The sequence below is a fragment of the Typopeltis vanoorti genome, chromosome 15, assembly GCF_054136105.1.
Source record: "Typopeltis vanoorti isolate ZY-2024b chromosome 15, IOZ_Tvanoo_1.0, whole genome shotgun sequence".
Taxonomy (NCBI): Eukaryota; Metazoa; Arthropoda; class Arachnida; order Uropygi; family Thelyphonidae; genus Typopeltis; species Typopeltis vanoorti.
Window position 1 is genome coordinate 46,208,439 of NC_143563.1, and position 25,816 is coordinate 46,234,254.

Genomic DNA, 25,816 nt, shown 5'->3' on the forward strand with positions numbered 1-25,816 from the left:
GGTCATGATTCATAAAGAAAAAAAATTTTTTTTTCATCGTATTAAATTTAATCTATATTATTAAATAAATTAAAGATACCAAGAAATTATATACTTGGTTTAATCCTTTATCCAAGTGTAGCAAACAAAGTTTGCACCTGAAGTATATTCAGGACTGGGACAACTCATATATAGAAGCTAATGACTATATATATAGTTTGACTATATATATATATATTTGATATCAAATCACACTTGCCTTAGTATCCCATAATGCAAAGTATCCCTTAATTGCATTATGGGAAGGTTTCCAGTTTCGACCACTGTTGAGACCTCAATAAGAGCCAGACCTAGAGGTGATACTAAGGTTGAAGTAATGCAGAAGTCATATTTTCATATACGAGTAACCAAACAATGTCACACCTTATTATTAAAATAATCTGGACTAGAGATAGTTGTTGGAAATTTTTCCACTTGGTTGTACTATAAATTAAAGATACCAAGAAATTATATACTTGGTTTAATCCTTAATCCAAGTGTAACAAACAGTAAGTTTGTTACACCTTAAACAGTGAGTTTAAAGCTTTTTCTTCAAAGTGGAGAACCCATGGCTGTCCTCTCTGTTTGTAGTATTTTCTTTACCAAACAAAATAGCCTGAGTTCATAGTGAACTTAAATAGGGCTGTGATATCAGGAGGAAATTTGGTTTGGATGAGGTCTAAGGTATCTTTGAGTTGGGACATTGATGAATAAGGAGGAGACATCAAAACTGACCATTATGTCAGTGTGTTGGAGTGAGAGGGTTTTCTATACTGGCTTTAAAGTGGGCTGAGTTTTTTATGTGTGAAAGTGTGTTGCCAGCACGTTGTGTGACCACTTTAACTTGGCTAATTTATATGTGAGGGAATCAATACCATCCACAATGGGATGTAATAGTACATTCTGCTTAATGGATTTGTGGTAGTCCATATATTCGGTTGGGGGGGGGGTCTAGAGATAAAAGGTTTTAGTCTGTTAGTCATCACTTCCACAGGCCAAGAGATAACCTTCTTAAGGAGCCTATAGATTGTTCTGATTTGGGAGCTGGTGGAATCACATTCTATAGGGAGGTAGGTAGACTGATCTAAAAGTAAAGAGGAAAGCTTACCTGTGTAGTCTGTTTGGTTTAGAACCACAGTGAGTTTCCTTATCCACTTTAGTAATTATGATTTTACTGTTGTTTTTTATTTCTTGCAGAGCTTTGAATTCTTCTTTTGATAGGTTGCTTTTTGATGGTTTGGCTTGTGTAAGAACACTAGCTACATCCAGTCTGATATTGTTGGCAATATGGTTGGGTATGTTGCAGATACCTCCTTCTACCTATATCATAATTTCTTCTGCGGGGATCTTTTTTGGTGCTATGGCAAAGTTGTGGCCAGTACTAGTGCACTGATTGCTTAAGGGTAAAGGATGACTGATTTATTACAGTGTTCAGAGGTAGATGAGGTTTGGAAGCTGAGCTCAATTTTAAACTCAAAGTTTTCAATGTACAACATTGTATTCTTTAAATTTTTTTTTGCTGAAGCATTCGAGATGTCAGAAAGGATTGTCCAAAGGTCAGTTCAGTATAGCAGCAAGCTCTTCCTCTAATGCACAACAGCTGCATTGTGCTGGCTAAGAGAACACGATGACCATCACAACCCAATTCAGTCTACTAGGGGACACTTTTAGGACTCTAGGACTGATTTCAGTTGCCTTTCTTCAGCCTTATTTGCTTAGTGTTAGTGCCTGCATGCACATATCATAGTTTTGTGATCTCTGAACATGGCAGTGTAACATTGCCAAAATATAGGAAGGTATTGATTAAAGTTTTTAATTAATATTCTAGTATACGTTGTCATTTCCTGAAAAAATTAAAAGCTATATCTTCCTTCTTACCATCAACAAAGTATACATTACCATCTCTTTCCTTACCAGGTGTCTATCAGGTACCCTTCAGACAGACTTGCCATTTTGCCTTGATTAGAATTGAAGAACATTAAGACTATATCCCATTTTTGGAAACATACAAAACCTTCACTCCAGCAAGTTCTAATTCAATTGTCTCTTCTTTGAAACGTAAAATGCTAAGAAGTCATCTGAACCTGACTGATCAGACTATGTGCCAATATCCAAGTTTTGGGTATTCACCATTAATTGTTCATAAGTTTTTTTTTATATATATATTTTAGTTAATAATTATTTTAATTTTTTTTAATCTACACAACTTACTACAATTGTTCCTACAAAAACTCATAGTGTAATATCATATACTTCAGCTGTGACCAAAACATGAGCTAATATACACAATTTATGGCTCATTATTTGATTCAGCTTTTGAATGCAGTTAATGGTCTATTTTCATGGCAGTGTTCAGTAATATTGATGAAGTATATTGGAGTTTGTGAATAAATTCTGTATAATTTTTTTTACATGTGTACGCTGTGAAACATACTTTAATATGTCTAGTGCACATGTTCCATTAAAACTATTAATAAATAACATCTGGTGAAGAGGCAGCAGAAAAGTGACATCATCCTGTGGTCTCTCTAGCAAGCTATATGTATGGTTTGAAATGATGTGGTTCTATAGTCAATTTTCTTGAGTTTACGGGTTGAAAAACCTGAGTTCCCAGGAGAAAAAAAACTAGCTTGCCTGTGCCAGAGATTGACTAACTAGAACTAGTCAAAGAAAGGATTAAAAAAAAATTTTCTTTAGTCAAAGACTAGATTCGAACTGAGAACAGATTTCTTCAGGTGGCCTAGTGCTATGGATTCAAATGCCACTTCCACATGCCTACACAGGCCTCAAAAATTTAAAATTTTAAAATTAAAAAAAAAAAAAAATTATCAGTACTACACTATTATACCAGTTTAATATATCTTTTGTGTTCTTCTCATCCATAATATCCTGTACACCCTACAAAATGAAGAACTTACATCATTACTAACTTCCTACCAACAATTTTCCTCCAAATCAATCTGTTATCTGTCAAGACTCCAACATTATCAGATCTTATATTTCTATCTTCTAAGGCACTTTTTGCTGTATCAATCCATCTATATCTTGGTCTTTTCCTGCCAACCTGGCAGAGAACACTTTTTTGCTAATCTTTCCTCTCCCATTCTGTTTAAGTGACTATACCACCTGAGATTAGTTCTGCTAATGCATGCCTGGATGCTGACAGTATCAAGTTTCTTCCTAATATCCTTGTTTTTAATATGATACTGCCATTGATGCCATCTGTTCATGCCCCTAATCTTTCTCAGGACTCTCACATCTGCGGTCACTAGTCTTTGGTCAAGTGTTTTACTTTTAATCCTGCTCTCAGATCCATAAGTTAAAATTGGTTTGAACACTGTATTGTATACAGCTAATTTAGTGTTTTGACTAATTTCTCTCTTATTCCATATAAATTTATTCAGTTGACTTACTAAAATACCATAAGATGTTTAGTGAAGATGAAATGTTTTACATGTTCAATAGGTTCTCCATTCACAATGCAATTGATATTTTCAATGCTTCTGCCTATCTTCATTGTCTTTGTCTTGTTATTGCTGACCTTCATACCATATCTATTACAACAGTTATTCAATTTAGTCAGGGAATCTTGCAGACTTATAGCGGATTTATTTAGAAGTATAACATCATCTGCATAAAGCACATAGCTGACATTAACATCTCCAATCTCGATATCAGGTTTATACCACTTTCCTTCATAATGTGATCCTATAGATAATGAATAAGAGAGGGGATAATGTACATCCTTTTCTGACACCAGATCTAACATTAAACCATCTTCCTGTACTTTCTTCAATTCTAACTGCTGATTTACAACTCAAATAAGTTGTAAGTCAGTAGTTAGAACTGAGTATTGCTTGATATAATGCCCCATTGACAGCATACAACTGTAGCATTTTGAATAGCTTCTCTCTCTCTCTCTCTCTCTCTTGGCACCTTGTCATATGTCTTTTCCAGATCTACAAAACTTAAATACAGATCTTTGTAATATTCCCATGATTTCCCAACAATTTGTTGTAAAGTGAAAATCTGATCCTGAGAGGCCTCTATTTGGCCTGAATTCAGCTTGTTCTTACCCAAGCTTCCCTTCCACAAACCTTCTCAACCATATCTCAAGTATACTTTCATAAATCTTACCAGGAACACTCAGTAGAGAAATACCTCTGTAATTCTCACATTCAGTTTTATTTCCCATTTTATATATGGGTACTATGAGAGCTCTACTCCAATCATCTGGAATTCACCCCTCTGTCCAGGCCTTCTGAACTATGCAGTGCAGCCACTGTAAGACTTTTATACCTCTATACTTGAGCATTTTTGGTCGAATATTATCTACTCCAGCTGCCTTTCCATATTTCAGGCTTTTTCTACTTCAAGTATGGATATGTATTCCTGAATGCATGCCTGGTCAGTGTTTTTTTACCACTGTGCTGTCACTGATTGTTTCATTTAGCAAATTTTCGAAATAATTACTCCATACTTCAAGGATAGCTTTTTCTCCAGTTTTCATGTCACCTTTATCATCTATAATTACTTTTATAGCATTCTTTCCTCCATTTCTGAGCTTTTTCAACAGCCTCCAGAATATTTGCAATCCTCCTGATATTTATTTTATGTTCTTGCCAGAGTCTTCCATGACTTTTATTTAGATAGTTTTACACAGTGTTAAACTTTCTTACATTTGTCTCTGTATTCTCTAAGTGCACAAGCTAACTTATTCACCATGAACTGTTGATATGCTTTCTTCTTTTCACTTCACTGCCTCGTTAACTGACTGTGTCCACCATGGAGTTCTGATTTTTCTATTCTTGCAGACAGTCTCACCACATGCCTCTCTGGCTGAATCAATGTTTTCTTCAGGGCTTGCCACTGAATCTCCAAGGTTTAGTTGCTATTCTCAAACTCTTTCATTTTTTTTTTAGCAATAATGTTTGTGTATTTTAGTATACTGTTCACATCTGAGGGGTGCTGAACTTTTATTCGCTTTAAAACTTTCTTACATTTTCTTCTTTTCAATATGAAATTCAATTTTATCCTGCTCACAACTAAATTGTGATCACTTTCAATTTCAAATCCTCAGTTCACTTTAGTATCCTGCACCAGGGAGAAAACATCACTGTCAACAATAACATAGTCGATGAGACTTTTCTTATTCCTTGCCTCTCTCTCTGTTGTGAATTTGTCATATGCATTTTTATGTTGGAACATGGTGTTAGTAATAACCAGTCTATGTCCTAAGCAGAAATCCAACATGGCTATACTTTTGATCATCCTGTATAATTTGAGTCCCAGAACAGCTAAGATTTTGCAAGAGTGGAAAGAATATATGATATTCCCATTACATAAGGATAGTTCAAAGACATATGTCTAACTATCAACCTATTGGTATCTCAAGAGTAGTAGTGAAGATTTTGGAAAAGTTGATACGAGATTTGTTCACAGACAATGTATATCTTGCAGTGAACAGCATGAATTTACCAAGGGAAGGTCATGTGTGAGCAACTTACTCACATTTTATATTTTTATAGCTGAGTTAGACAAGGAGAATAAATACACAATGTTACTTTTTGATGGGATGCAGCATGGGAGGATATGGATTTGAATTATGAACTGTTAGCATGGATAAGAGGACAGCAGATATTAAAAACTCATGTGCATTGGCAAGGGGGGGGGGTTAGTCTGCACAAGGATCAATTCTTGGTTCATTGTTATTTAGTCTCTACATTAATGACATTGGAAAAGATTTGACAGGTTATGTACAGCTGTTTGCTCATTAGACAAAGATAGTGTCATCAGGAATTTGGCTGACATGCAGTACTTGTAAAATGATTTGAATAGACTGGAATTATAAGCATGTGAAAATGGCTGTCACTTCAATCTTAGTAAACTTATGCACTTTGGTGTATAAGTTTACTAAGAGTAATGAGATATTCAGTGGCATATTATATTGGTGAGATTATGCTAGAAGAAACTAATTAGGCTAGGGATCTTGGAGCTTAAGTAGATAGGAAATTGAAGTTCTAATTAATAGTACACAGTACATAAATAAATAGTACATAGTAAACTTATGCACTTTGTGATGAGATATTCAGTGGCATATTATATTGGTGAGATTATGCTAGAAGAAACTGATTAGGCTAGGGATCTTGGAGCTTAAGTAGATAGGAAATTGAAGTTCTGATTAGAATTGAAGAACATTAAGACTATATCCCATTTTTGGAAACATACAAAACCTTCACTCTACATTAGAATGATCCTCTAAGATGCATTCAGCAAAGCTTCTGAATGCATCTTAGAGGATCATTGAGTGCTATAACAAACATTGACATGTAAGCATAAGGAAGTCATTTTGCCTCTTAACAAGTGTGTTCTTGATATGACCACGCCTGTATTGCCTGCAGTGATGCAGATGCAACAGAAAGAGAGAGAGGGAGTGTGTACAAAGGAGAGTCTTAAAAATGATACTAGAACTGTAGAATGCAGATTATGAAGACAGATTGAGAACTTGTGGACTGCAGATACTAGCAAACAGAAAAAATTGGAGTGAATGATAGTGACTTCAAAATTCTGAAAGAATTATATAGGAACAGTGATTTTCAAACTGTGGGACACACCTCACTAAGGGCCATGAAGCAAAAGTCAGCATTATTGTTTATTTCTGAGCACAATTCCTGCATGTAGTCGATATTCCATCCACTTCTTTCAATAAATATAGCATTAAGCACTCCTATGTGTTGAAGAACAAACTGAGCCAGCTCATTAAATATTTTTACTGTCAATAATAAACTAAGTTAGAAATTTAAAAGTTAGAATTTTTAAAATAAATATTTCTGTGTGCTATTTTATGTTTAGTTTGGTTTGATGTGTACTATCAAAAACTGTAAGAACATCTTAGTTTAACAAAAATAAAATATATGGCAAGAAAACTAGAACAACATTGCTTTCTGAAAAGTGGGGGGGGGGGGGGCACAAGAATTTTGTTTATGGAAAAGTGACTACATTCATTCTCAACTTCCTTGAGAATGAATGTAGTCACAAAAGGGATGAGAGCTTAATTTTTTTTTGTCTCATAGAGCATGTCATGATTATTGTAAATGAATTCAAGAAAAAGTATGACAGCTAGGGTGAGTGATAGGTCGCCATCCCTCAATGAGTCCATGTCTTCCCAGAGGTCTCTGGTAATAATAATAATAATTATTATGTGTTGATTTCTTTCAGAAAAAATGACATTAATTAGTCATGAAGATTCAAGCAAAAGTGTCATTACAGTCCAAGAAGCCAGTGATTTTCTCTTAGATCCTGTTGAAGAGGTTAAAAGTGACGAGTCAGATATTAAAGAAGATGAAGAAGATTTGGTATGTCTCTTTCAATTTAGAAATAACTTACAGGGGTAATTCATTTTAACAAAATTTGATAAAAAGTTACCATGATTTTGATTGGTAACCGTGTTGTCGTCATTAAATTCCTGACATGTATCCTCAAGGGGTGTATAGGATATGATAGTACTACATGAAAAATTTACATCATTACTAACTTCCTATCTACAATTTTCGTCCAAATCAGTCTGTTACCTGTCAAGACTCCAACATTATCAGATCTTATATTTCTATCTTCTAAGGCACTTTTTTACTGTATCAATCAACCTATATCTTGGTCTTCCTCTGGGTCTTTTCCCTGCCAGCTGGGCAGAGAACACTTGTTTTGCTAATCTTTCCTCTCCCATTCTTTAAGTGACCATACCTTCTGAGATTAGCTCTGCTAACGTATTCCTGGATGCTGACAATGTCAAGTTCTTTCCTAATATCCTTGTTTTTAATATGATATTGCCATTGATGCCATCTGTTCATTCCCTAATCTTTCTCAGGACTCCCATATCTGTGGTCTCTAGTCTTTGGTCAAGTGTTTAATTCTGACCGCTCTCTGATCCATAGTTTAAAATTGGTTTGAACTCTGTCTCGTATACAGATAATTTAGTGTTTTGAGTAATTTCTTTCTTATTCCATATAAATTGATTTAAATTAAGGGGATAACAAATCCCTCATTATTTTATTTTAAAGCCGGATACAAAACTCGGAGATCAAAATCCATCGAAATCTAAGAGTTTCAAGCAGTAGAACTATCAGCGAGTCCAGGCGTTAGGGATCACCTGGGTAGTACAAAACTAGGGCAACTTGTTGCAAAGGTGGAGCAAGATCCGTCACTATCCTTGATTTTCTCATAATGTAAAACTCAGCTCCTAGGAGATGTATTACTGTTTTACATTATGAGGAGAGGTCACTACCCAGACCGGTTTCAACCTTTATTGAGGTCTCATCAGTGAGTAAGTAGACCTGGAATACCAAGGTTTAAGTGAACCGAACTTACATATACTCCCCACTAACGAATTGCCAGAGCGGTATACCCATATATTATTATTACTACGATAAAGAGCCAAGAGGCTATTTTTCCAGCAGCGTAAATTAAATTAAGGGGATAATAAATCCCTCATTATTTTATTTTAAAGCCAGATACGAAACTCGGAGATCGAAATCCAAGAGTTTCAAGCCAAAGAACTATCGGAGAGTCCAGGCATAAGTGATCACCTGGGTAGTACAACACTAGGGCAACTCATTGCAAAGGTGGAGCAAGCTTCGTCACTATCCTTAATATTTTCTCATAATGTAAAACGCAGCTCCTAGGAGATGTATTACTGTTTTACATTATGAGGAGATTTCACTACCCTTACCGGTTTCGACCTTTATTGAGGTCTCATCAGTGAGTAGGAATATGAGTTCATGTCTCTCATCATCAGCCTTTGGAGTATAAAGAGTGCCGAGGGTCAGCAGGTAGTAAGAGGGGAAGAGAACGAAAGGTAGAGTATGATAGTAAGAGATAATAAAGTCAACCTGTTTAGCTATGTAACCAAGAGGTTGTGGCTAAACAGTCCGTACACGTCATCTCTTCTCACCTGTTCTAAAAAAAAAAATTTAAACGTACTTTACTTTACCCCCATAGCTTAAACTAGATTAAACCAGGTGTCTGAAGATGTCATCTCCTAACACGTATTACTCTATATATATATAAAAAAAACAAAAAAAAACGTGACTTAAATTAAATTAAACCAGGTGTCTGTAGACGTCTCCTGTTCCTACAAGAAAGAAATACTGAAAACATTTTAAACTTAAGTTATATAGGATTGATTTTTTGAACTTAACTAATTAGCTTAGTGCCGAATTAAAGGGGTCCATTGTTTTGAAGGGCGACTGATGGGGAAAAAAACACCTGAGAACAGAAATTTGGGGAAAGAATCTGGCCCAAGTGATGCAGCTCACGAAATCTGTAAATATTTTCCAACCCCACACAATCTATCAGGGCTTTTGCGAACGTCCTCTTATCACTTTTCAATTTGGCCTCGAACCCGAGGGTTTTTATTCGCTGCAAGAATGCTGCCATCAAAAAAAAGAAAAGGAGGTTTCCCTGCTATATAGTATATTCCATATATCACGGGCCAAGATAGAAACAAAAAACCTGAAATAATAATTAGAAGAAACGATCTTACCAATCCAGGCAGGATAATTCTTGAAGGGAAACTTCAAGACAATCATGCAGCAAGGCTGGAACTGGGAGTCGAAGCTCTCTTTTACGGTTGTGGGAAACTGGCAAACTGGAACTCAAAGGCGAAAGTGAGTAGGTAGACCTGGAATACCAAGGTTTAAGTGAACCGAACTTACATATACCTCCACTAACGAACTGCCAGAGCGGTGTACCCATATATTATTATTACTACGATAAAGAGCCAAGAGACTATTTTTCCAGCAGCGTAAATTAAATTAAGGGAATAATAAATCCCTTGTTATTTTATTTTAAAGCCAGATATGAAACTCAGAGATTGAAATCCATCGAAATCTAAGAGTTTCAAGCCGAAGAACTATCGGCGAGTCCAGTGATCACCTGGGTAGTACAACACTAGGGCAACTCATTGCAAAGGTGGAGCAAGCTCCGTCACTATTTGATGGATTTCAATCTCCGAGTTTTGTATCCGGTTTTAAAATAAAATAATGAGGGATTTATTATCCCCTTAATTTAATTTACACTGCCAGAAAAATAGCCTCTTAGCTCTTTATCGTAGTAGTAATAATAATCTATGGGTACACCGCTCTGGCAATTCATTAGTGGGAGTATATGTAAGTTCGGTTCACTTAAACCTTGGTATTCCAGGTCTGCCTACTCACTGATGAGACCTCAATAAAGGTCGAAACTGGTCTGGGTAGTGACCTCTCCTCGTAATGTAAAACAGTAATACATCTCCTAGGAGCTGCGTTTTACATTATGGGAAAATATTAAGGATAGAGACGGATCTTGCTCCACCTTTGCAACGAGTTGCCCTAGTGTTGTACTACCCAGGTGATCACTTACGCCTGGACTCGCCAATAGTTCTACGGCTTGAAACTCTTAGATTTCGATGAATTTTTTATCTCTGAGTTTCGTATCCGGCTTTAGAATAAAATAATGAGGGATTTATTATCCCCTTAATTTAATTTATGCCGCCGGAAAAATAGCCTCTTGGCTCTTTATCGTTATAAATTGATTTAGTTGACTTCCTACCATACTGGCTTTGTTGATTCTGTTGTCTATTTCCATGTTTAATTTACCATCTTCACAAAAAATCATGCCTAAGTAACTGAAATGTTTTACTTGTTCTATAGGTTCTCCATTCACAATGCAGTTGATATTTTCAATGCTTCTGCCTGTTTTCATTGTCTTTGTCTTGGTATTGCTGACCTTCACTAGGATATAGAGTTTAGTGCTCTATATCCATTTTTGAATGCAGTTCCTAACTACAAGGGTGTGCTGAAAAGTTCTTGAATTTCTTCAAAACCTCTGACATGTCTTCTTATATGTATCCTAAAAGAAAAAGAACAAATTATTACAATTTGATGAAACACGGGGGTTAAAGGGTTTTAAGATATATTCTTTCTTGTGGTTATATCAGTTGCTTTAATATCATTTTTGTTCTAGGTGTTTATCAGAACTTTTCAGCCTAACCTCATAGCCTTCTCAGTACCTTGATGTTCGCATCACTGATATTGATTGATCTGTTGCTGCGTAAGGTCTAGCTCCATCCTTGTATAATAGAATTATCTCTCCTTCCAGTCATTAGGAATCATACATGTACTGAGACTCAAGTTGAACAACCAGGTCAGAAGCATTGCTCTTTATCCCATCGAGTCTGACTGTTGTATGTAAATCATGCCCTTGAATATCTCTAACTCATTCATCCCCACCTCCATCATCCAAGCTAATGGTCTGCCTGACTGTCTGTATTCTTTCATCCATTCCCCTCTCTCTCCCCTTTCCCTCTCATCATCCAAGCTGATTGTCTGCCTGAAACATATACTTTACTAAAGTGAACACTTAACAACTGAGATATTTCTGGTGCATCTGACACTTTCTTACCATCCACATTCGTAAAAGTTATTCTTCCATAGGTATCGTTTTCATCTTAATTGCTAAATAGCAATAAAAATTTTTCAATTTCCCTTAGTCCCTTTGGGTAACTTCTTTTCATAATCTGATATCACTCTCCTGGCATGTGATGAATAATGCCCCTAAGCCCCATCATCACTCTTCTCATGATATAGGATCCCCTTTACACTTAAAGGGGTGTGTGCAGGGGATCCTATATCATGTGAAGAGTGATAAGAAGACTTGAAAGTCTTATTCATTGATTTAACTCCTAAACAATTTATTCGTTTGACTCAAAAGGCAGGTATAGCTTCCTTCAGATATCCTTTGACCACTACCCATGCATTGCTTATTGCTTTACCATGCAGTTTTCCATGTCCTTTTTATTCTCACATAATTTTCACCTCAAGTTAAAATTACATTATCACTCTCTTCCGTTCAATGCAAAATATGTACCTTTTCATTTATAAACAGATATTCTCAAATGCTCTTACTAGAAATACTTAAGTAGTTATTACGTAAGTAGAAAATTAACTCAAATTTTCATGTCAGCCTCCCTAGTTAAAATTGCATGATCACTCTCTTTCCAGTTGAAGATAATGTAAGCTACCTTGGTTATAGGTAAATCCTTGGATGCTATCACCATTTCCAGGACTATTAAACTCCAAGTCCTCTCCATTGCATGCTGTTTCAGGTAATTAATATTATTACCAGAGACCTACAGGAAGTCATGGACTCGTCCAGGGAGGCCACATATTACCCACACCAGCTGTCACACTAAACTACGCTCATCGCTTCCAAAGGTGGTCCATTCTGATCACACACTGCTCTGTGAAAGAAACAAAATCTAGCTCTAACCCCTCTCTTGACTGCATTCATTTAACTTCCATGAATACTCCCCCCCACCATCCTCATTTTTCCTGTTTACTAGTGTCTGCAGTTCACAGATTTTCAATATTTTTTCATAAACTGCATCTCACAACCCTGATATCATCTTTAACTCTCCTTTGCACCCACCCTCTCTACTGTATCTACATCGCCTTGGAAACCAGGAGACTAGATCTGCACATAAGTGAGGTCATAGATTGTAACAAGGTCTTGTAAAGAGACAAAAATGATTTCCTTATCCTTACATGTCAATCAGTGTTAATTTCAGCATTTTGCTATCTGAATTGTACTTGCAGTCTTTGCTATATGGCCTCTGAACTTCAACTTCCTAATCTACTAACACTCCAAGATCCCTAGCCTTATCTGTTGCTTTTTATATAATCCCACCAATGTAATATACCTTTGATGAGATACTTGGATATCTCATCACCAAAGTGCACTTTGATGATGAGATATCCAGGATAACACCCCCATTCTCACAAACTCACAATTCCACACTGTTCAAATCTTTATGCAAGTGTTGCATGTCAATTCCTGATTACTCTATCTATCTTTGCATCATTCAGCAAACAGTTGTATGTCTCCTATCAGATCCTTCCCAATGTTATTAATGTAAAATAACTATAGGCCAAGGACTGTTCTCTAGAGTACATCACATATCACTTTAAACCTTCAGGATAACACTGCCAGACACAATTTTTGATATCTATCCATGAGCCATTCTCTTATCTAAGCTAATAGTGTATGATCCAATCCCATATCCACTAACTTATGTAACGACCTCCCATGCCTGATCAAAATTACCTTGGTGTATCTGCTCTCCCTTTCTAAATCACCTGTAACATATTATAATTTTATTATAAAATGGGAGCAAGTTGCTCACACATGACATTCCCTTGGTAAACCCATGCTGTTCATTGCAAAGTATACATACTCTGTCAACCAGTTTCTATATGTGAATTCTGACCAAAATCTTCACCCCAGTCCAGAGATACCGATAGTTAAACATCAGTGTTTGTATAACTCTTGTGTGCAATTGGATTATTGTATATTCTTTCCACTCTTGTGGAATCCTACCTGTTCTAAGACTCAATTATACAGCCTAGTCAAAGACACAGCTAGTTTAGTTGAACAGTCCATGCTGATATCTCATTAGACCCTATTGCCAAATTCTAATTCAGTTTATGCATCAGCTCTAATACCTCCTTTTCACACACCTGACTTTCTTCATTCAGCATTGAGCTTTATGTTGTATACACACACCAGGTTGATAGCTGTTATCAAAATGGGTACTCATTAGTTGTGTTAGTAATGTCTTCTGCATCTGTTATCTGCATTCAGTAGCATTGTTCTTCTTTTACTTGCAGAATAACAGTAGAATTCCTTTTGGTGGTCTTTAGCTCAGTTCATATTGAGACAGCTCTTTCTGTATGATACTTGTAACTCTTCTGGCCTGCACCTTATAATTTTAATAACTGCCATCATTCTTATGCACATTGTATTCCTTCCACATCACCTGCTTAATATAAATGCACATTCATTTCAACCCCTAGGGACACATTCTGATATTAAGTATTTTTTTTAATGCTTCCCATCTAGCAACTGATACCATGGGACATAATCTAGTATAATCCTCAGTAGGTCATAATTTCCTGCTTTGCAGTGAAGCGTGTAACCTTTTTTGAAATGGAACATCAATATACTTAGCCACTTCCCAGGTCAGTACAGTATGATCACTGTCACCAACATGAAGGAGAACAGGCACCTCTTAAACTGAACCCCCCCCCCCCCACTATAATCAGATCTGACACTCTCTGGCACATGCTGCTTGAGGAAGTTGTCTTGCAGCAGCTCAATAAATTCAGCTTCATTCTTCTCATGATTTCACCACTATCCAATGAATCTTTGGATAATTAAAGTCATCTTTGAGATTACTTATTTAACACCTGTCAAGTCGGTTTGGCAATGCATTTCATCATCATCACCACTACCAGCAATTAATCCACTAGGTATGTAACTATAGTTATAACACCATATAACTACAGTCATATAACTGTAGCATCTTGAATAGCTTCTCTCTTGGCACCTTGTCATATACCTTTTCCAGATCTACAAAACTTAAATACAGATCTTTGTTGTATTCCCATGATTTCTCAACTGTCTGTCGTAAAGTGAAAATCTGATCCTGAAAGTCTCTATTTGGCCTGAATCCAGCTTGTTCTTCACCAAGCTTCTCTTCCACCATCCTTCTCAACCGTTCTTAAGTATACTTGCATGTATCTTACCAGGAACACTCAGTAATGAAATACCTTGGTAATTCTCACATTCGGTTTTATTTCCCTTTTTATATATGGGTATTATGAGAGTTCTACTCCAATCATCTGGAATTCGTCTCTCTGTCCAGGCCTTCTGAACTATACAGTGCAGCCACTGTAAGACTTATACTTCCATACTTGAGCAGTTCTGGTTGAATATCATCTACTCCTGCTGCCTTTCCACATTTTAGGCTTTTGGTGGCTTTTTCTACTTCAAGTATGGATATGTATTCCTGACTGCATGCCTGGTCAGTGTTTTTTTACCACTGTGCTGTCATCACTGCTTGTTTCATATGTTCTTACCAAAGTCTTCCATGACTTTTGTTTAGCTAGTTTTACACAGTGTTTAGCTTGATTACATTTGTCTGTGTATTCTCTAAGAGCAAAAGCTGACTTCTTTGCCAGGAACTTTTGATATGCTTTCTTCTTTTCCTTCACTGCCTCTTTAACTTCCTGTGTCCACCATGAAGTTCTGATTTTTCTAGCCTTGCATACAACCTCACAGTATGCCTCTCTGGCTGAATCAATCAATCAATGTTTTCTTCAGGGCTTGCCACTGAATCTCCAAGGTTTGGTTTCTGTTCTCAAACTCTTTCATTTTTTCTTGAATAATATTTGTGTATTTTAGTCTACAGTTCACATCTGAGAGCTGCTCAACTTTTATTCGCTTTAGAACTTTCTTATATATATATATATATTTATTATTATTATTTTTAATTTTTTTTTTATGTTGGACCCATATACGAGAGGTTGGCTGGTCAACCCATAGTACGTTAGTACTGTATATGGGTGGTGAGTTCGGAAAGGAGAAACTTGTTTACATTTGACTTAAACGCCTGTATGTTGTACTCCTTGAGAAATACATCAGGGGGAAGACTGTTCCACAGTACCACAGTAGGAGGGATGAATGAGGAGGAAAAGAAACATGTTCTGTGGGTTTCAAGGTGTACTGTGAAAGGATGTTGGGAGGCAGCTGTACGTGTTCCAATGGGCTTAGTACAGAGTGGGGGAATTATTGGTGCTGTTTCAGATGAACATTTCCCATGGAAATATTTATAGAATATACAGATTGCAGAGACCAAGCATCTATGTGAAAGTGAGGGGAGTGAGTTGGTGAGAGATGGGTCATTTATTAGTCTAATTGCTCTCCTCTGTATTGAGTCAAGCATTTTAAGGGAGCTTTTAGGAGCCCCACCAGATGTGAGAGAGCAGTATTCGATAGCTGGGTGGATTTGTGACTTGTATAATGTTAACAGCTGTTTAGAAGTGAAGTAGTGTCTTGAGCGAAAGAGAAAACCCAGTTTATGGTCTTCTTTTCAATATGAAATTCAGTTTTATCCTGCTCAAGACTAAATGGTTATCACTTCCAATTTCAAATCCTCTTTACACTCTAGTATCCTGTACCAGGGAGAAAACATCACTGTCAACAATAACATAGTCATTGAGACTTTTCTTATTCCTTGCCTCTTCTCTCCATGTGAATTTGTGCACATTTTTATGTTGGAACATTGTGTTAATAATAACCAGTCCATGTCCTGAGCAGAAATCCAACAGGTATTTGCCATTATTATTAACTTTGCTCTTTTCTCCAAATTTTCCCAAAATATTTTGGTATGTCTGACAATCATTTCTTACAGTCATGTTGGAAATTAATGGATTGTATACAGCACCCAGAAAGGATTAAAACCAGAACTGTATACAATCCATTAAGCCTCCAACATGATGTCCTCACAGCACTTAAGCCTCTACACATAGATTTCCTACAGTGCTTTTCCCTTTTCACTATGTCAGTTGCTTTCTCTAAAGCCTCAAGAAATTCCTCCACTTCTATCTTATCCTATGGCCCCTCAGAACCTTATGTGGGACCATCGGCACAAATAAGTCTCATTGTCCAGTTCCCCATTCTCATATTTGCCCACATCACTCCTTGAGACTGCCTGCCATTCAAGAAGATTAGCCTCATATTTAATGTTGGATACTATGGCTACTCCTTCTTTTCCTTGATTGTCATTGCCTGAATATAACATTTTGTATTTATTGCTCAGAAAGATCTCACCAGTTTTTGCCTTTTTTGTGTCAGTCACCCCTATTATGTCGATCTAGTGCTTATTCAATTCCTCAGCTAGCTCCATTTCTTTGTCATTTAGGCTTCTTATGTTGATAGTACTGATCTTGAGCTCTGGTGATGGTAAGTTGGGGTGGGTTTTTTGGATTTGTTCCAGTAGCTGACTTTTCACTGTTTGCCCTGGTTCCCTGGCTAAAACAACGGGGCCTTGTTTAACCAGGCAACACCCTCAGCCGGCATGAAATTCTGTCATGTTGTACCAGTATTTGAAATTTGGTTTAAGCCAATAAGAATACAATTGGTCGGCTAAATCCCAAATTGCCAGCCCATCCTCGTTTGTTCAGCCTGCACGTGCCTTCGGTTCATGTTATATGAACCGAAGGCACGTGCAGGCTGCCCATGCGGGAATGCAATGAGAGGAGAAGGTGGGTGTGCAAGGAGAATTAGGTGGCGTCTGCAAATCAGTGGCATATTAGAGAGAACAGACACGGAGCATATAAAAGTCATAGCGACGCGAGTTTGCGGCCTTTTTTGCCTTTTTCATTCCTAGTTCAGGTTTTGGTGTTTTCTTCCCCCTGCGGCGGCTGGTCGTAGCTTCGAGGCGACAGAGTCGAGCAGGAGTCATTCAGCGGCAGTAATATGGTCAAATAGCGGGCTTGTCTGAGTATAGCCAACCATGTGACGGGACAAACAACGTATGCCGAAACTTCGTACAACTCCAGCCGTACCCTTCTGCCAGACAGATTCTTGGACATAAGGTAAAGAAGTGATCCCTGATTGAGGTCACCAAGAAGTCAAGGCAAGGAACAACAGCTCGATGAATAGGGAGATGACCTGAAGGAACCCTACAAGAAGACACAATGAAAAGTATTTCCTAATGAATTCGTCTGGTTGGTAACGTAAAGCTTTATTTCTTATTTGTATTGTGTAATTCTTAGGCCAGAGTGAGCTACAGTGTAAAATTTCCTGTGGAACAGACTTGTTAAAACAGATTTTAAGACTTTAGTACCTATTCCTCTAACAAGGATCTTTATAGTTATAGAAGAGTAGAATTATAGGAATTGCCATTAGTTTAAGGTTAGTTTGAATTCGATGTGTTGTATTTGCATTAATTGAGGAAGTAAGGCATTCATCTACATATTTTTGTTAAGTAATTGGGTTTAGAACAGTTTGGATTTGTTAATATCACCTAATGAGAGATACCTATTGTGAACTAGATCTTGCTTGTTAATTTGTGCATAATTAAATTTAGGGACCTTCATTTAGCTTAGTTTTTGATTAACATGTATTGTATTTTAGAATGAATAAATTTCTTTGTTTTTTAACTCAAAAATACGTGTATGATTTTCCAAGCCAATGCACCACCTGCTAAAAATATCGAACCTGTATAAGTAAAAACGTGGGAAACAGTTATGGCTGCTATTTAGAAATATTAGCAAGGGCTTGTTTAACTTTGATACCTTTTGGAAATCGTAATAATCTTTAGGTCAAATCCCTGACAAGAAGTTCTCTCATGAATAGGAATCAAGATGGTGGTGCAGCTAAACACATAAATTTTCTGGATTCCGAAAAGGACTTGACCCCAGAATTTTATAGATCAGGGAGAATTCTCCTTGTTTGAAGACTTTGCACACGATTTAAGGTTGAAGGAGAGGCCATGAAAAATTACAACAAAGGCGCAGCAGACAAGGGATATAGTTGAGGGTTAAACAAGACAAGATTCAGGTTAATCTTTGAAAGAGTAATAAGAGGTAGTTAATATAATATAAGAAATATAGAGTATACACATATATTAAGTATAAATAATAAAATTATTTAACAGCGGGGAGGGAATGAACATCACTTAATGATAGTAATTAGTTTCTGCAAAGATTAAAACTGCAGTAAAAGCTGTAATATTAAACATATATATATATATAAAAAAAGCAGAGTTGTCGCTTCTAAGAAACAGTTTCTGTCATGACTCTAAAAGTTGATTTTCAACATTTTCCAATATTTAATGAACAACCTGAATGACTAAGAAATCAAATATTTTTTTTTTTTTTTAAATGTTCTTATGAGCAAAGTATGTTAGATGTCTGATTCAGTACCAGTTTCCTTTGGAACTAAAGTTTTCTTTTGTCCACACAGTACTAATTGGCTGCAGATTTTGCAACATCTAGTGGCTGATATATTAAAAGAGTAAAAATTTTATTTTATCTTGAAGTGATTATTCACAAGCTGACGAATGCTTTAAAGGTGTATCATTTAGGTAGCTGTTTACACAAAATGCTATTTTATCATTAAAAAAAATCTTAAATAATAATAAAAAAATAAAAAAAACTTGCAGTTATTTTTTCACTAGCTGACGGAAGTTTCTTATCTTGCATGATAATACAAGTAAAACACTACTCTATAATTCATCTTTGTTATGATCAAATTTTCACATTATGGTTCTTTTTGAGAGTTTAAATTATTCTGTGTGACTGTACAACTTGTAAGCATTTTTTTTATGTGACTCCCACCTGTGAAAGGGCTAGATTTTTTTTTCTATTTTCATCAATTATATATATATATATTTGTATTTTTATTTATTTTTTACATAGTCCAGAAACATTGTCCTAGAGACCAAACACAGAATTTTTTCAAGCAGCTCTAAAGTCCATCTCCCACCTAAGGACAGTTACAAACATCCATGCCATTGGCAAGATTCAAACCTGCAGCGTGTTGATTGGAGAGGCAAAGAAGCTGACCAGGCTAGCAATCATATATGCATTTGCTATGCATATATGATTAGCAGAGTTTTTAAATATTCAGACAAGATAATAACTTATTTACTGAATCAATCATTTGGTTATAAAAATCTGTACAACCCTAACATTTTTGCAGTTAATATAACTACACCTAAGAAATACAGTCCTCAATGAAACATTTTATCTTCCTCCATGTGAGATGATGTTAAATGATTCAATTTCATTGTAAAACAGGCAAAGTTTCTGTGGGGATCTTGCTCAACCACCTCTTTCATATGATCATTTAAGCAAAGATTAATTGTGAATGCCTCATTCAGGGAAAAAAGAGGTATGTGGGTTTAAATAAGATAACACAGGAGGCTATGAAATAAGAGGTTCTTTTGGCAGAGGAAATATATTTGAGTGCTTCATTTCTGAACATTTTCTTCAAAAAATACCATATAATATTTTATGTGTGAGGTGGATATGATGCTGCTGCAAGATCTTTCGGCAAAGCATCATCAACAAATCCCTGATATGTATGTTTTCAAAAGAATACTAACCTATAGTTTTCTTAGCATGCATTTTGCTCAATTAAAACTAAGATGTTTTGACAGTACACAATTACACTTCAAACCAACCTAAAAGTAAAATAGCACAATTTTAAAATTTACAACTTAGTATATATTAATGACAATAAAAATATTTAATGAAATAGCTAGGCATGTCTTTGGCATATATTTTTTCAAAATGTGGAGTGCTTTTAATGCAATATTATATTGATTTAAGTGGATGGAATGATCTTTGTTTCTAACCTTTTCTCTCCCATTCTGTTTAAGTGACTGTACTACTTAAAATTAGCTATGCTCACACATTCCTAAACATTAACAGTATTAAGTTCATTCCTAATATTGTCATTTTTAATATGATTCTGCCATTCACACCATCTGTTCACTTCCATTTTTTTTTCAGAACTCTCATATCTGTGGTCACTAGTCTTGAATCAATTATACTATTATTTCCGACCCAGCTCTTAGATGTATATGTTAAAATAAGTTTAAACATGGTTTTGTATGTATACACCTATTTAGTGTTTCAGAACTAATTTCTCTCTTATTCCATATAAATTTATTCAGCTGACTCCCTACTATGCCAGCTCTGCTTATTCGGTTGTCTTCTCCCCATAAATTGATATCTTCTAAAAATGCTGCCTAATTAGCTGCAATGTTTTACTTGTTCTAGAGGTTCTCCATTTAGGATGCAGCTAATGTTTTCAATGATTTCTGCCTATTTTCATAATATATATTAGTCTTTTTATTGCTGATTTTCACGTCAAATTTGTTACAATGTTACTTAATTTAAATCAGAAATTCTGAAGACTTGTACTAGATTTAAGAGTATAACATCATCTGCATAAAATAAAGAGCTGAGATTAATACTCCACCTTTTGATATCAGGTTTACTGCCATTTTCCTTCATAATGTGAATCTGTACAGGTGACAAATAACAGTGGAGTTAGTGTGCATCCCTGTCTTACAGCTCATCAAATCATCTTCCTATACCTTCTTCAATTCTAACTGGTGGCTTTCACCTTAAATATAAACCAAGTGTTGCTCTGGGGCATTATAGCTCCATTTACCCCATATAATTATAGTTTTAAAGTGAAAATCCGATTCTGATAACTCCTAATTGGCCTGACAAGCTTGTTCTTCTTCAATTTCTCCTCCACTTTGCTTAAATAAATCTTAACTGGAACACATTCCTCTGTAATTCTGACACTGTTTTATTTCCTTTTTTTATACTCGTAGATGGATACTATAAGAACTACCTCAATCATACGGTACAAGCCCTGTAAAACTTTTATACTTCTATATTTCAGAATATCTTGTCCAGTGGCTGCTGATGGAAATTTTAAGTGGAGGTGCTGCATATACAAAATAAAAAAAAATAAAAAAAATTCTTTTTTTCCTAATCAGTAACCAATTTATTAATAAATAAATTTACATATTGAAAAATTGTTTATTAAAAATATTTTACCCTCACCACGAACAAACACCAATAATAAAAGTTTCGTATCTCACAGAAATAACGCACGTATGCATACCATTTATCTGTAAGCTACACTGCCCAAACGAGCAGTGTTGGAATCACTTGTAACATGCAATGACAAGTGTAAACAAATATCGGCGAGTCTAGCTGCAGTTGGCGCGATAATTCTCACACTGCATTTATTTCGTGTAACAATTGAAAAAATATATTTCTTTTCATATTTTCAACAGTGACACTTATCATAATTCAGCCTTGTATCTATAATAAATAAGTATATGTTATTTTAACAAAATAAAATAAGATTTACAAAAAATAGTTCACCCTCACCACAAACACGCACCAATAATAAAAGTTTTATATCTCACAGAAATAACGTGTGGAAGCATATGATACACTGCCCAAAAGAGCAGTGTCGGAATCACTTGTAACGTGCAATGAGAAGCACAAACGAATATCGGCAAGTCTAGCTGCAATTGGTCTAACATGATAATTCCGATACTGCATTAGATCGCAGTGCATTTTTTCATAATCTAAAGCGTTATTCGAATAATTCCAATTATTAACTATTCAATCAATGTCAAAATGTAAGCTGTAACCTTTAACATGTTGTATTGCATTTATATAATGTTGTAAGCATTGTTATTATTGAATAATAATAACATTTAATTTTATATAATAATAAACATAATAAACACAAACAAAATTTAATTTTTTCATTTTTTCCTTGGGATGCTGCAGTGTCGCAGTGCTTATGTACAAGCCACCACTGATCTTGTCCAATATCACCTACTGAAGATGCTTTTCCACATTTCAGGTTGCTGAAATATGGAAAATCTCACATTTCACAAACCTGAAATGCAAGATAGAAAAAAGCCACCAGGTTTCTCATTACATTTTCTACTTTAAGGACTGATTACATACTTTGATTGCATTCCTCTTGAATATTTTCTATCTCTAGTCTCAATGAACAATCTTTCCAAGTAATTACTCCAATTATAAACATGAAGTCATGCTTATAATTGGATTACAATAGTTTACTCTAAACTCTGACCTTCTTGTTACAATATCACCTCTACATTACTTTATTTCTTGTTAGTTATTTAAGGACCATTTACAAAATACTCACATAGAAAAATTATATGAATGGACTATTATTACTAAATGTACAAGGATTTCTAATATTATCTATTTACAAGTAATTCTCTTTAGGGAAATTTTGCATTTATGTAAAATCTGAATAAAATACCAAATTACAATTTTAGTGTTCATTCCAGATTTAACACCACCTTCCTTAATTCCTTGTATTTTCTTTTACATTCTAGCTGGCCCAAATGTGATTGCCTATATCATTCAATCTTGTCTGGAATAAAGAAGAAAAATGGCATGAATGAATATGGAAGGATCACAGTATTTTAATAATTCATTATAAATATGACATTAATGTAAAGTTTTTTTTGTTTGTTTATTTAATTGTAGCTTAAATGTTGTTCTCTTTTTCACTTGACTGTTCACCAGTTCTATGAAGAGCAGCATCATCACGTGATTAAAAATCGTTGTTAAAAAAAAATGTTTTTTTATTTTCTTATTGATACACAATGGTGTGAATTTATTCCTTCTCTTTAGGCCATGTTTCATTATCTCTGATTGCTCTCATAAATAGAAAAATAGTATCGGTTTCATATTGTGCTGAACATCTGGATACTGAACTTGAATCATGTATAATTTTCAGACTCATTAAGCAAACCTTGAATGTGGATTTCCACAACTTAATTAGATGTTCACATAAGATTTCATTATATCATACAGATTTATATACATAAAGCATAACTTTTAAATGCAGTTAGCAGTGAGATAATAATGCTCAGTTATATTTAAAATGTAATCAAGAAGATGGAAACTGATTTGTAAATTGCAGATACTTCTTTAGAGTATTATATAGAGCATATGTTTTATGCAGTAGATGCTTTAATCTTAGTGCTTAAAAAAAAGTAAATTTTGAAAATACAGGGTGTTCGGGATAAATTTGACAGTTTCGTAAGGAAAAAGAAAATCTTCTTTGTATCTATTAAATTTAATGAATTGACAAAAAAACATTACAGGCAGAGTTAATTACAATACTATCAACAAGATTTACTCAAAATAACCACCATTAGCATCGATCACAGCTTCAATTCTGCTTCGGAACCTCGAACAAGCTGATGCTACAGTCTCCCTGGGAAGGGCCGCAAAAACTGTTTTAATTTTATCCATTAACTGGGCTTTTGTATTACTGGAAGTGCGATTGGTGTCTTTTTCAACTGCGCCCCATACAAAATAATCCATGAGGTTAAGGTCTGGGGAGTTTGGAGGCCAAACATTTGGACTGGTGAAGTCGTAGAAATTTTCAGACAACCATTTTTGACTTTTCCCAGAGGTGTGGCAAGGGGCCGAATCCTGCTGCCATACATACGGCCTACCATTGGCTACCCTTGTTATCCAGGGCTTGACTACAGTTAGCAACTCCACGAACAAAGCCCGAATTCCAATGCCAGGGTTCTTCAACACCTGTTCCTGCAGATTTGCGAGGAATTCTGCTGTACGAACGCAATCAGATCGTCTGCTAGGGATCTTTCTTCTTGCTACATCCTCGTAGTCACCATTGCAAGTCTCTAGTTCATGCCTGATTGTTTTTACTGTATTCAGGGAGCATTGGGCAGCAGTCGTAATATCCTTATTTTGATGGCGGGCACGAATCATCATGATACAAGTTATTCTCTTCCATGATTCAGGTGGGTTCCAGCTATCCATCCTTTCTGACATCTTGTATATGAATGAAGAAGGGTCCAAACTTTTAAATGAAGAGAAGTGTGTGTTAATACATGTAACTTACGGAAAAATATAATTAATTATAAATATGTCAAATTTATCCCGAACACCCTGTACTTGTGTACTTTTAAGTGATAAGTCTGCGCTTCAGCATGTTAATCTCACACACACAACATACTGACCTTTTTGCAAATGTCTAAGTTAGGATATAGTAATTGTGAAAAGCATATATAAACTTGTAACTGATAGCCACTATTAATTGAAATTATTAGCACAGATTCATGTTTGCCATCAGTAAGGACCAAATAGTAGAGTGGTTAATGAAATAATGCCAGTTAATGTTTGGTTAGTGAAACAATAATTCTAACCCTCTGAAATTTAAATTCTGAGCATTAGAAACTGTGAACTCACTTTACTGTCAGTGTTTTGCTTGTATTGTTGTGACTTATTCTTCTTATTCTATTCTATCAACTTTCTTATACTTTATATCCTACCGGCTGCGCCATTTATGTTGTGTCCCATTTTACGATTTTAAGATGAGTCTGTCGACTCCTTGGAGTTTCCCGGAACAATAATAATAATAATAATTTCCTCTTATCTATGTTCTTCTATTTTCTACACATGAGATATCACCAAAATTCTACTAATGCTTAAATTATTTCTCCCCTTAGTACCCCTAATATTTGTATTTATACTGTGCCTTTTGGGATATTTAGTTTAAGATATTATAATCAAAAACAAGGAGAAAGAACTCAAATATGTCTGAAAGTGAAACAATGTTGTAGTCGTGACACTTTATCTCGTTTCTTAACATTAATTTCCCGCGTTATTAGATTCGTATTTTTCAAGTGGTGCATTGGACAGCAATTTCAGACAACTCTTTTATCATTGAACAAAGGTTTATTAAATTTCTTAACATGGTACAATTCAATTTTTTTGATTACACAATTTAATGCTAAACTAAATACATACAAACTAATATTAGCTTATTACAAGTAATTAGGCTATGATCCTATAATGGGTATTACGATCATGCCGCCATAGCAATTCAACACATAAATTCACTTGACATGGACAAATAAAATTAATTCACACTATTCAACTATTCAAACTTAAGTAGATTAACTAAACCATTTACTGCACTAACACATAACTAGTATTACGATCATGCCGCCATACACATTCAACATGTAAATTCATTTGACATGGACAAATAAGATTAATTCACACTATTTAACTATACAAACTTAAGTAGACTAACTAAACCATTTTCTGCACTAACACACAACTATGACATTTTAACTTTCCAATACATTACAATAAACATGCAAAATTCTCAGGACACTTAATTATTCACATAACATTAACACTAGCCAGCTTACCTTTAATATATTCTGTCAGATACTAAAGTCCTAGTATAAATTTTCCTTGGTCACTTCAACAGTTCTGTATTAGAATAATGATACTTATCACAGACAAATTTTAGTTAACATTAGATATATTTTACAGTACCTTTCTTT

At 35.2% G+C, this 25,816-nt stretch overlaps 1 protein-coding gene across 1 annotated transcript in view; it reads left to right on the top strand.

Moving 5' to 3' along the window:
- Positions 1-23,099, top strand: part of Ku80 (X-ray repair cross-complementing protein 5 Ku80) — a 305,608-nt gene extending 282,509 nt beyond the window's left edge. Inside the window, exons 20-21 of the mRNA XM_090405213.1 lie at positions 7,237-7,373; positions 22,814-23,099. Of these exons, the coding sequence (XP_090261339.1) occupies positions 7,237-7,373; positions 22,814-22,828 (152 nt within the window). The 3' untranslated portion in view covers positions 22,829-23,099. The remainder of the gene's footprint in view (positions 1-7,236; positions 7,374-22,813) is intronic.
- Positions 23,100-25,816: the final 2,717 nt, after the last annotated feature.